This window comes from Alexandromys fortis, unplaced genomic scaffold, assembly GCF_014885135.2.
Source record: "Alexandromys fortis isolate MF-2015 unplaced genomic scaffold, M_Fortis_MF-2015_v1.1 scaffold_107, whole genome shotgun sequence".
In the NCBI taxonomy this organism is placed as follows: Eukaryota; Metazoa; Chordata; class Mammalia; order Rodentia; family Cricetidae; genus Alexandromys; species Alexandromys fortis.
In genome coordinates, this window is record NW_026067987.1 from 5,920,466 (window position 1) to 5,934,093 (window position 13,628).

General features: G+C 42.6%; 1 protein-coding gene across 2 annotated transcripts in view; it reads left to right on the forward strand.

Moving 5' to 3' along the window:
• Positions 1-9,856: 9,856 nt before the first annotated feature.
• The window catches only part of Slc18b1 (solute carrier family 18 member B1), a 30,906-nt gene continuing 27,134 nt past the window's right edge, over positions 9,857-13,628 (forward strand). The window contains exons 1-2 of one of the 2 annotated variants that reach the window (XM_050159460.1): positions 9,857-10,214; positions 11,262-11,445. In XM_050159460.1, coding sequence (XP_050015417.1) covers positions 11,283-11,445 — 163 coding nt within the window. In that variant the 5' untranslated portion in view covers positions 9,857-10,214; positions 11,262-11,282. The remainder of the gene's footprint in view (positions 10,215-11,261; positions 11,446-13,628) is intronic. The other variant, XM_050159459.1, reaches the window with a different exon arrangement.

A 13,628-nucleotide genomic window follows, 5' to 3' on the forward strand; every position in this document is an offset into this window, starting at 1 on the left:
TTGCTTCGCTCAATTGCCAACTGAGATGAAACTAGCACACAGGTTATATCATGAACAACCTAATTAACGACGCCCCTATTCAGCAGGAAGCAGTTTGGAGAGAAAAAACTACGCCCATGTTCCCAAATATTGTTTATAAATGTTCTTTTACATTTAAAGGGGGATATGATATAGATATGAATAATTTGCATTGGTATGGATTTTATGGTCAATTTTGTTATATGTATATGTATTTTTGATCTTGATTAAGGTATTGTGATTGTGTAGTTCATTTAAAAATGTAATGTATAATTAGGAAATATAGGTTGTTAATGGATAATCATCGCTAATAGTTAAGCTTGTAGTCATGTTAGTTAGATTTTCTAGATATATAGAGATATATTTCAGTTAGATAGGCATTCTTCATATCTTTCAAAGACTGCAGAATATGGCATTTAAAATATTTTAATAACTTAGGACTTTTCATGACAAGGAGACACGTCTGCTCCTGGCAGCACCAGCTACTTCAAGAGGAAGATGGGCATCGAAGAGGATCCTTATGGAGTTGGATAGTCATTTGGGCAAGAAACTGCTCTTGCCTGGACTGTTGCATAAACTGGACACAGAGAACCCTCAGAGAGAGGACTGCTGAACTTGCCTAAAGGTGAGATGGTCTTTCGGGGTTCCTGATTCATGAAAGAGTCTGCGAGACATTCTGCAGGACACAGCAGAAAATGACTGAACTGTCTTTGAAATTTCCTGCTTCATGGAAATGTCTCTGGATACCATGGGCCTGTAGGCCGAAGATGGATGCCCCAACGGTACAGAGGAACTTTGGGTGACTGTCCAGGCAGCGAGATGTCTCTGTCATTTCTAGAGTTTTCTTATTTCTTGTTTACTTAGATAATATTATATCCTTCTGGAGTCTTTGATGGAGTTGAAGAATAAATAGTTATAGTTTTCCTTAGTTATGATAAGAGATAAAATAGATATAAATATTGTAACTGTAATTCTTACTTGATAACTGTTTTGTTATATGTAATTTTACTATGCTAAAGTTAAAGCCTTTCTTTTTTGTTTAAACGGAAAAAGGGGAAATGATGTGGGAATGATTTCTTACTAATAAAGAAACTGCCTTGGCCCATTTTATTGGATAGAAAATTAGGTAGGCGGAGTATACAGAAGAGAATTCTGGGAGAAAGAAGGTTAGAGGAGGAGTCGCCATGATGCTCCCACTCCAGACAGATGCAGGTTAAGATCCTCTCTGGTAAGCCAGCTCATGGGCTACACAGAATATTAGAAATGGGTTAGAACAATATGTAAGAGCTAGCCAATAAGAAACTGGACCTAGCCGGGCCAGGCAGTGTTTGAAAGAATACAGTTTCCGTGTAATTATTTCTGGGTATAAACTAGCCATGCGGGCGGCCGGGTGCCGGGGACGCAGCCCTGCCGCTTCCTATTTCAACACAGAGAAATTTTCTCTGTTGTCCAGGTCAGGGGCAGACAGACAGGAAGTGGGCCTTTCACGACAGAGGACTTCAGGGCGATTGCTCTGAAGGCCTTAGCCTTTTGAATGTGAGGGGGATTCAAGGAGCGCGCTTCCAATCACAGTTTGACAGCAATACAACTGTTCCCGCTCACTGTGCTAAAGATTTACATAGATGAAAAAATATTGCATTTAGACAGGAAAAGAGCACCAGAAATCTTGATTTCAGAATCAGCTAAATATAGATGTGGTTTGATAGGAAGGCTTAACAGGAAAAAAAAAAAAAAAGCAAACCCATATAATTAATTACCTCATACCCTAGCTCGCTGCTAAAGCTGTGAGAGTCAGCTGTATGGCCCCTTCCTAACTCCTGGACATCGTTCCTCTGCTTCCTTAGCCATCTTAGCATAGACCCAATCCTCCTCGGTGACACTCTTCCTCTGTGGGTCTATCTATCTTTGTGTCCAAAAGTTTTCTCTTTGCAAGAACACCAGTCAGAGTAAGGGGTCCACCTTGCTCCAGGTGAGCTCATCAACTAATTATAAAAACCCTATTCCAAATAAAAGTTTAGCTGAGATGTAGAGGGTTGGACTTGCCATGTGAATTTGAGGGAACACAGTTCAGTGTTTCCCCATTCAAAGAAGGAAGGGCTACAAAATAGATTACGCAGAAGGAAGGGTCCTTGGTTTGGACTGACGAAAACAAACGTTAGATAACAAACAGGACTTGGAAGATGAGTAAAAGTGTTTATTGTGCAAGTGTGAGGAACTGAGTTCGAATCCTCGGGACTCTTGTAAAAGCCGGACACATAGCACAGATGTATGCAACCCCAACCTCTTATGGGGAGGTAGGGAATGAGTGATAGAATTGGAAAACCCCCAAAAGCTCAAGGACCACCTAGCCTGGCCTATGCAGTGGAAGAACAGGAAAATGACCCTGCCTCAAGCAAGATGGAAGACGAGGACCAACAGCTGAGGTTGTCCCGTGACTTGCACATCCACACCATAGCGCATGCGTGGATAAATGTGCACACACATAGATAACTTAAAAGCTTTTGAAGTAAAATACAAGTTAAAGAAATAGAAGCAAGGCAGAGTGGTGTGCACCTTTAATCCCAATACTTGAGAAGCAGCGAAAAGTGGATCTCTGAGTGTCAGAACAGCCAGTGCCACATAGAGAGATTCTCTCTAAAAAACAAACAAACAAACAAACAAAAACCCTGTAAAGATTATAAAAAACTTTAGCCAGGTAGTGATGGTGCACGCCTTTAATCCCAGCACTCGGGAGGCAGAGACAAGCGTATCTCCATGAGTTTGAACCCAACTTGGTCTACAAGACAACAAAGCTACAGAGAAACCTTGACAAAAAAAAAAAAAAAAAAAAAAAAAAAAAAAAAAAAAAAAAAAAAAAAAAAAAAAAAAAAAAAAAAACAGAGCTAAGGTACCCAAGCTGTGTTTTATCTTGGGGCTGACTCAGATGAGTTAAAATTCTAGTTCACTTTGTAGCTAGCCTCTGGCGGGTTATTCATATTCCAGCAAAAATGCCGCTAATGCTATAATATTGTAAGAGTTAAATGAGATGGTGGCTTCATGCGCTTAATTGCCTTGTACAGAACTTTGTATGAAAATGCACGGAAAGGAAGTAGTGCGGGTGATAGAATGCTTGCACTGATAGCGTGCGTGAGGTCCTTCCTGCTTTCCATTGGGTAGCACCAGATAAAACTGGGAGTGGTGGCCCACTCTAGCAACCTCACTGTTCAGAATCGGGAGGCAGGGACTTCAGAAGTTCAAGGTCATCCTCAGCTACAGAGCAGTTTTGAGGCCAGTTTGAAATACATGAGACCATATGTCAAAAACAACAAAAGGATCTTAGTGGTCTAAACTGTTTGACAATTTCACTTATTATTGAAGCAATGGAAAGTAGGCAGTGCCACCTCCAGCTTTAGTCTGGGATTGGCGTGTTGATAGACACCTGCACCTCAGGACCTGGAGGCAAGAGGATCAGTGATGCAAGGCCAACTCTTGGCTATGTAGCAAGTTTGAAACCAACCCAGGCTACATAAGACCCTGTCTCAAAATCCTGGTCTTTTGTAATCTCAAGAGAGTGAAGTAAGGAATTGAATGACACGGTCTTAGGGATGCTTTTGGTTTGCTTTTGGTTTGGTCAGTTTTAACTTAGTAAGTGCTGTCCACCTATGCTGTTTGCTGTCAGGGTTCTGATTTCTCTTAGCTGTTGCTGGTGCTAGCCTTGGTCTTGTGTGCCCAGATTGCAGATCTCTGTGTTTGTAAATATCAGGCTTCATCCTTTCAATGCTAGGCAAAGAAGTCCTGGTCATTGTAGTAAATGTGAAACGTGCTGGGTGTGGTGGCATTCGTAGTTAATTCCACTACTGAGGAGGCAGAGGCAGGAAGATCTCTATGAATTCTGGGACAGCCTGGTCTGCATAGTGAGTTCTGGGACAGCCAAAACTATAGAGAGAGACCCTGTCTCAAAAAAAAGAAAAAAGAAAGAAGGAAGGAACTGTGAAAATACTATATTGATTATAACAATATATGAGGTTATGGTATGACTAACAGGAGAAAAAATAAGTAAAAAATAGTTAAATAGACATATAGATAAATAACATATTAGAAAGTTACTGGGTGACCCAGAAAAGGTTTGCTGACCAGTCAGGTCTGAGGGATGGTAGCAAAGGATCATCTTGGGAATCTTGGGAAGTCTTCAAAAGTTTCAAAAGAATTATCTAGATGGAAATTTATCACCCTATCCTTTATAGATGTTTAGATTATTAAGACACAGTAAATTGTTCTTAATAGATCCTTCATAGATGTTTAGATTATTAAGACACAGTAAATTGTTCTTAATAGAAAGTTCTGTGGACCTCCCTGCCCTGCAGATGACAAATATAACCCTGAACATTGTTCAAACAAAACAAGACAATTGCCTGATTATACTGGAGCATGACCAGAAGCTGATAGAATTTGGGGGAAAGAATAAGGATGTAAGCAAAATAAATACATAAATGGATGAATGAATAAATAAAGCAAAGTTAAGAGGTGTTGGTGCATACTTTTAGTCCTAGCCCTTGGGAGGCAGAGGTAGGTGGATCTCTGTGAGTTCGAGGCCAGCCTGGTTTACAGAGTGAGTTCCAGGACTAGCTTCATGGCTACTGAGAAACCCTGTCAAAATAAATAAATAAATAATAAATGAAAATATGAATGATAATGCAAACTGGGAGGGAGGATTGGTTCTTGCTACTTTAATCTTTATGCATAAAGGTGTAAGTTTATTGTACATATAGTTGAGGGTCCAGGATCCAAAAGAATGAGGTAACAGTATTTAGCAAATATTGAATAAAAGCATACCAACTTTGATGACAACCTAAGTTTACAGATTAAAGACGTATAAATTCCTTCAGAATGATAAACGTGCACACCCATTTCTTATGGCACATAAAAACACACACCTTATATTCTGCCCCCTAGGCACATAAGTAAGCTATTACAACGCAAAATAAAGAGAACATTTTAAGAGCAGCTAAACCACGGTGGGAGGGGTGCATTACATACAAGCGATCAATAATACAAATACAAAATTCCATTAATTTCTTTAAAGAAATGAAAGGGGCCAAATGACAATAAATCCACATTTTGCAAGGACCAAGAGACAGTTTTCTATGTAAATTTCTGTACTCAATAAAGTCCATACAAAAATAAAGCCACACAGAAAGAAACAAAACAAAAAAGAATTCACCGCCAGATGACTCACACTTGAAATGCTACAGGGAAAATTGATATTGAAGAGAATTGACATGGGATGGAAAATTCAGATGTTCCAGAGCAACCAGCACCAGAAATGGTAAATACGAGAGTACGTGTAAAAACTTCTTTTTGGAGGGGCAGGGCTTGAGAACTGGCTGACTAATTAAAAGCACTGGTTGCTCTTCCGGAGGACTTGGGTTCAATTCCCAGCATCCACATGGCAGCTCACCATGGTTTGTAACTCCACTTCCAGGGGATTCAACACCCTCACACAGATAGATGTGCAGGCAAAATACCAATGCACATAGAAAAATTAATAATTTTGTTTGAAAAAGAAAATGTGGTCTTTTGAGACAGATACTATAATACGGCATAATGAACTCTCTGTCTAGGTAGGTATAATACATAGGCCAACTGAAGCCGGAAGGTTAGAGGAAGAGGAGGTGGGTCGTGGGTAAATGACTCATAATGTTGAAAGGTTCATAATGAAGACAATGTGTAAAATCACAGGGTTGTTCAGGAAGTGATGCAATGTTACCACTAAGTAGACCACAAAAGTTAAAACTGGGCATTGTCATGCCCAGGCAATCCCTGCCTCTACCAAAAAGAGCTAATGGGCTAGAGAGATCTCTTAGTAAAATGCCTGTCACACAAGAACGAGGACCTGAGTTCAGTAGCACATGGAAGAAGCCACCTGTGACAGAGCAGACTCGTGATCCCAGTGCTGGGAGGGCTGAGACAACACACAAGAAAGATTAAAACCGTGTACTTAAGTTCTGTCACATCAGTACTAGCTTTAAATATCGCATTAAAAGTCAAGATAATCTGGATGAATTTTTCTAAGTCAGTACTATTCTGTCTTTAAGATGATTCCTTTTCTTTAAGATGTTTCATTGCATTTATCTATTGTGTGTTTATATATGTGGGCACGGGCTCTTTGGTTTTTGAGTAGAGGTCAGAGGACCGCGCGAGGGAGTCAGTTTTCTCCTCCTACTGTGTGGTTCCTGGGGGTGGGGCTCCCGTGGATCAGGAGTACCCTTGTCCATTGTACCATCTCGCCAGCCCCGGTACACATTAAAGGCGACAGGCTATAGAAGGCCTGCCATATCATCAACAATTTCATGAAACTGCCACGACAGCTATTATTAGATAAATGTAATTCAGGAATATTACTGATGATATGGTGCACAGGCAAAAGTAACTGTGTGGAAAAGTCGGAAGAGTCACGTGTGTGTGTGTGTGTGTGTGTGTGTGTGTGTGTACACCAGAGCTTGAAAATTTGATAGAATTAAATAGTATAATAAACAAATATACAGAGGAGAATGCATCCTGACCAAACGGGATTTATCCCAAACATGCAGCATTATATTACCATTAGAAAATTGACCACTGTCATTTACCATAAAAAATGCAGAAATGCCGTCTAATAAAATTCAATACCAATTCTCCTTAAGGTTTCCAACACACTGAGACTAGAAGGAGCATGTTGGCACACGGATTCTGGCTCAGTGAGGGCGAGGGTAGACCTCTGCTCTAGAGGGAGTGAGGCTGGTTTGCTTTGTTTTCTGTTTTGTTTTTATTAAAATGTTTGCAGCAGTCTGTTATAGCCACCGTGGAAAACTAACACAACAAGATGGAGATGGACCGCGACTCATGATGACTCAGCTTATAATTATTTTAGCTTTAAGATGGTATGAAGGGCAAACAAGATGGTTTCAGAGGTAAAGGCACTTGCAAGCCAAGGCTGATGACATACATCATGGAGGGAGGGACCCGCATAGTGGAAGGAGAATCACCGGTTCCTGAAAGTCATCCTCTGACCCCCACATACACACCACGGTATATGCATGCATGGCCTCGCAATAAATATTTTCTCTTTCAAAGATAGCATGACAGCAGTATTCACTCAATAGAAATTGAACTTAAGAGTTTGGATCTTTTCTGGGCTAGCAATGTGCTCTCTCGAGGTTCTAGGCAACAGCACAGAGCTGCAGTTCCGGGTAACAACCACAGGAAAAACAGTGGCCACTACAGTGTGCAGTGTTGGTGAGCTGTGCTGTTTAGCATGCTTCTCGTTGGTGGTCAGGGCCTATGCTGGATTGTTCCAAATTCTGGATTTCTTATTCAAGAAAGGATCAAAAGCCCATGCAGATTGCAAAGCAATTTAATTTGACATTTAATTTAAAGTGATAGGAGAATAGAAGCAGGCAGATGATTGAAGACACCCAAGGGCCGCGATTATCAACTGGGGCTTCTTCTTATGGAATTAAAGACGAGGATTTTGGCTAGTACATATCCCAGTGAAGGTGGAGTCTCTATCTTGGCTGATAGATTTAGCCATAAAATAAATTTTCTGCTTCATATATCCCTCCCCATAATGCATCTGATTTTATGAATTTATTTTTATTTTGTATGTATAAGTGTTTGCCAGTAGATATGTCTGTGTTACCAAGTGCTTGCAGTGCCTGCAGAGCCTCGAAGAGGGGGTCAGAGCCCCTGGGACTGGACTTACAGCTGACTGTGAGCCACTGGATAGGTGCTGGGAGTGGAGCCCTGGTCCACTAGAACAGCCAGAGGTCTTAACTGCCATCTCTCCAGCCCGATGCATGCATTTTAGTCAGGTACACCCAGCCGTGCAAAGTGGTAAGTAGGCAATTTCCCCCTAAAGGTTCTCTGGAGAACACGTTTGCCTTAGGCATGTATGCCAAACTAGTTCACCTGTGATCAGCCTTCTATATAAGTTGAATACAGTAGAATAAACGCTGTCTAAATTTGATGGACGGGAAGACAAGAAGAAACCTATCCCACAGCTGAGAGAGGAGTATGTGTGCAGCTTAATGCGCGGGGAGGTCCCAGGTTCCCAAATTAATGCCCGGTACATTATCCAAAGAGAGGTGTCTGCAAAACCCAAGCCAACTCAGATCGCTAAGCTATGTATGCTTTGATTTAATTCTTAAATCAAACAGCAAGAACTTAAAATCACCTGGTCCAGATCCCAAGAAACAGTAATAGATAAATACAAAACAGGAATCCAACGTTGACAATTTTTATTACATGGATTTATTCACTTGAGGGGGACGCAAGTGACATTGGACTCATGTGAGGACAGAGGACAGCGTGGGGCATTTGGTCCTCTCCTGCCATGTGGGTTCCAGGGATGGAACTTGGTACATAGTGCTAGACAGCAAGTACCCTTATTGTGTCGGCTGTCTGCAGGCCCAAGAATATAATTTTTAAACACACACAGACACACACAGACACACACCACAGTATATAAGAATGGCTGCTGATGTAAGAGAGAAATAGAAATGAAGAGAGAGAAAGAGAAACAAAATGAGTGTCAACAGAAATGAGACAATTAGTTAAAAGGTTGCCAAGATAAAGTTAAGAACAGTTCTAAGACAAAGTCCAAAAGAATGCCCACCCCAAGAGGGTGGGAGGGGGGAGAGAGAGAGAGAGAGAGAGAGAGAGAGAGAGAGAGAGAGAGAGAGANGGAGGGGGGGGAAGAGAGAGCGGCTTTGTGGTGGTGGCTCACACCTTTAATCCCAGCACTTGGGCGGCAAGAGAAGGACCTCTGTGAGTTCAAGGTCAGCCTGGTTTAAGATTTAGTTCCAGAACAGCTGAGCTGTCTCAAAAAAAAAAAAAAAAAAAAATCAACAGGGGGAAGGGGGATGAGAAAAGAAAAGACAGGACCAGTTTGGGTGACCCAACATCTGCAATTAATACCAGTCCAGGAACGGAGTTTAAAAAAAAGAAAGAAGAAAGGTTGTAAAATAAATAACTGAAAGAAATTCTTCCGTGGGCAGAGGTTAGGTCGGAATGAGAGCTCAGTTAAATGGCTTTGGTGGGACTGGAGAGATGGCTCAGCAGTTAAGAGCATTTATTGTCCTTTCCGAGGACCCAAGTTTAATTCCTAGCACCCGTGTGAGGACCATCTTTAACTCCATCGCCAGCGGGAGGCAATAGCCCCCTTTGGAACCTACACACAGACCCACACAATAATCCTCCCTTCAGGAACCACGCAAAGCTAGCGTTGCCTAAGTACAGCCCTGTCCCAACGACTCTATTGTTAGAACTCGTAGAGCTGTAGTAAAATATGAATCAAGCCTATCATATCTGCTAGTCGGTCGGCATGCTGTACAAGAGGTACATTCATATTAACATCACATCGCCTGCAGGAGTGTGATTCTTCCCCTTGGCCGAATTCCAAACTTAAGCCCTTCCCCAAAAATAAACAAGGAAAAGACGAAGTGAAAGCTCGATTTGTGTTGGGACACTTTGAGTGGAGAAGGGGTACACATCCTTGCATCTCTTATCACTAAGGCGCACAACCAGGCTGCTAACTCATACAAGCCTTATGATCCCAGTTGTGGAGATAAAACTAAACAAAAATAAATAAATAAATAAATAAATAAATAAATAAATAAATAAATAAATATCAGACCTAGTCATTGAAAGACACAGAAAGTGAGCAAACATTTTCTAACGCCAATGCCTGCATCCACAGAACGTCCCCCACAGCCAGGCTTCCTGGCGCTCCTTATCTTTCCTGCAAGCGTTTTTTCTGCAGGTGTCACACAAAGTTTCCTTTACTTCCGTTTCTGTGGTGTCTGTCCTTCAGCGACCACACACACCGTCACTCCCAACCTTGAGGGAGGTAGGAGCCTAGTTTTCTTTAAAGAACAAAAGATCCGTCTTTCTCCACTTTATTCGGAACCCAGAGGTTGAGCCTGCGACCCGCATGGGCGGGGACCCCAGCTCCGCCCCCACCCGCCCTCGCGCTCCTTAGTGCCCTGCTCCAGGGATCTGGAAGGGTTCCTGCAGCCGGCGCGGATCTCCGCCACTGGACCGGGAATGCGGAGTCCAGGCCCGGTAGAGCGACCGCTGCCTGCGCATCCAGTCCGCGGCGGTTGAAGCCGGTGTCGCCGGCGAACCGAAGCAGCCGCTCATGGACACAGCGGGGTCCCCTGCTCCCGCGGGGACAGGAGGTGACCGTGATCCGCGTAGTCGCGCGCTGCCACTGGCTTCGGGCCTTTCTCTTTAACTAGGATCCACTATGCTTAGCTTTGCTTTTATTTCCCCCTATTAGAGACCTTCAACCAGGGTGGTGCCTGACCTGTCTACGGAGTCCAGGCCAGCGTTTCTTTTCTCCGATTTGGGAACTGCATATGCATATATGCCATGCTTTTTAAGTAGGGTGTTTCAGAAAGCCTTCAAATCAACACCATATCATCTGGCCTAAACTGTTTTCTTTGGTCTCGGGCTGTTCCCTTGCCTTCTCCTTACGTTTAACGTTCTCTCGTTTCCCTTCTTCAACTCGGGCATTTATAAAGAATTCTAGAGACGTTCTCATCTTGCACGGGAGTTTTCCTCCGGGCCTACAGTGGCTACTTCTGGAAAAACAGCAGATCAAATGCATTTTCTTCTTTTTGGTTACCCCTCAGAATCATTCAATTTAAAAACGGCTAAGGAATCTGCTTGGACATTTGAAACTGAGTGATTGATTGGTTCTTTGACAGTTTAAATATGGGAGCAAATGCTTAATGAGTTGATTAAAAAAACTAGTAATTAGTATTGGAAATGACTTGATTATGACCTTCTTCACATACTCGCGAGGCTTGCCTTTCTAGAATGTTAAAGTTCACCAATGATAACGACTGCCGTTGAAACATTTAAATCCTGACTGAGTCTATGTAGCCTGCGAAACCAATACCTTGAGAAAATGAGACGTCTTTCTTTAGATCCCTATGCCTCTATTGACAAAGTACCCTGGTGATTATCACTGTAGGGAATTTCTGGAGTAGACTTACAGTCTGTCTCACTGGAAGTCAAGGTAGATCAGATGGCTTATTTTCTGCACTTGAAATTCTAACAGAAGAGTCTATGCATGAAAACAGTGTTCCAAATTTGTAGTGATGTTCCGGGACTGTTTTCTTGGGTCATAGCGGCTATATTTAGAATAGCCTTTTAGCTCAGCAAGTGTGTTCAGAGTCTACTAACGCCACAGTAAAATGTCACTTGTGTGTTTTACCCAGAATCCCAACTACACCCCTATAATGGCAGTCTGCTTGCCTTCAAGGGGACGGCTTTGGAGGAAGTACACGAGGGACATCCGGGAGACTTTCAAGAGAACAGATTTACGTACTGGTGTCAGCAGCTTCCATGAACTTGGGTTGCATGATGGCCTATTCCATCCTTGGACCGTTTTTCCCCAAGGAGGTAAGACATTTTTGTATCTGTATAAACTAAATGTTAGAAAGCTCTTTAGTTATCTAATTTTAAGGATATGAATGTAAGATTATGGGGAGGGGGTGTGGCTCAGTAGTCAAGAGTGTCCTGCTCTTCTAGATGACCTGAGCTCACCCAGCAGCCGCATCAAGAAGCTCATAACCATCCTTAACTCCAGGTCCAGAGGAATCTGGTGCTCACATGTAAATATCTCCATCTAGACACTTATGCACACACACGTAATTAAAATTCTTCAAAATAAAATATAAAAATGTGCCTACAGTATAGGTACTATGTGTGTGTGTGTGTTATATGATGATGTGTATGCTGTATGTATGTGTGTGTTGGGGATGGATATTAGCCCATTTATGCACAGAGGTCAAAGGTCATTGTCAGGCATCTTCATTAAGATGGGGTCTCTTACTGAACTTGGAGCTCACCAGTACAGCTTGACCGGCCAGCAAGCAAGCCTCTGCCTCCACCCTGCAGGGCCCCTTTTAGAGATGTGTGCCTCCATTTCCCCGACCCCTTCTGGGCTCCTATTACAGATGTGTGCCAACAAGCTCAGAGTTTTATGTGGGTCTTCTGGGTTACACAATAATCACATTACCTAGCGTCATCTCCCTTGCTCTCTTCCCTTGCCAAAAAAATATTTCTTAATGTTTAATATCAGAATAAAAAACATCCTCTTCCTGGGTAATTCCCAAAATCGACTTGACTTTCTAAAGATTATTTATTTTAACATGAAGTTTGATTAATCTTTACTTGGCTCCTATAGCTGAAAAAAAGATTCACCAAATGACCAGATGCCAATGTTGCCAAAAGTCTATACCTCTGTATGCTGGTTTGGGGAATATATATATATATTCCCAAATATAATTAGAATTAGACTGTTTGTAGCCAAGTGTGGTGGCTCACACCTTTAATTTGAAAACTCAGAAGGCACAGGCAAGTGGCAGATTCTAGGAATTTTGAGGCCAGTCTGGTCTATAAGTGAGTTCCAAGCAGTCATGCAGTCAGAATCTGTCTCTGAGGGCGGGGTAGGCCAGGAGATTCATTCTGAATTTATTATGCACTGCAGAAGGAAGGAATCTGATTCGCGTTGCCAGGCTCCCTCTAATCTTTGCCCTTTACGTGGTATTAGGAACCGTAGCTGATGGTACAGAGGTCCACCAGGAGTATGGCGTCCATGCGTGTAAGACGGGTTGAAGGGAACTAGTTTGGACAAGTTCAGACAATATGTCCACATGTTTATTGTGTGCATCTTGCCAGCGTTTTGGTCCACAGCACACTGATAACTTCTCAGTTCTCAAACTGCCTGAACAGCACGCCATCTTTCACTCGGTGAGCTACCAGAGAGGCTTTTCTGCTAAAGGAACAACGTGGCTCCATACCCATACAACACTCACGGTTTCTTTTTTTTTTTTTGGTTTTTCGAGACAGGGTTTCTCTGTGGTTTTGGAGCCTGTCCTGGAACCAGCTCTTGTAGACCAGGCTGGTCTCGAACTCACAGAGATCCGCCTGCCTCTGCCTCCCAAGTGCTGGGATTAAAGGCGTGCGCCACCACCGTCCGGCAACACTCACGGTTTCTAACACATGTTGTCACCCATTTGGTGCCCACAGCCATCCCATAAGGAGAGAGAATAGCGCGGATCTCACTGTGTTATGTTAAAATAGCAGGCTCAGAAATGAAGGGTTTTCCCAGTTAGTCCAGTTTCCCTGGAGGGTTAAGTTCCTACTCTGGGTTCATTGAGTTGTAGATATGCCCAGGCAAAGAAAAGCCAGCAAGTGCCCTGGTCTTCTTTGTTCATTAGGAACCAAAAATATGAGAAAAGGATGGGAGGAAAGAAGGAGGAGAATCCAGTCAGATATGGGGTATCCTTTAAGATGGCCAGAAGTGATGATGCTGAGGAGGGAGGGATGCTTGCTTAACTATCCTTGGGCAGAATCAAGCCAAGGAGAAAGGTACTGAGACTTTTTCAGGTGAAATGAGGTGTGGCGTGAGAAAGAGAAGCTTCTATGGTAAATAGCAGAGAGGAGGGCGTCATTGCAGACGTGCTCAGGGGAAGAGCAGAGTGAATGGCGTATTTATTTATTTATTTAATTATTTATTTTTCTGTTTTGGTTTTTAGAGACAGGGTTTTTCTGTGTAAGAGCCCTAGCTGTCCTGGAAC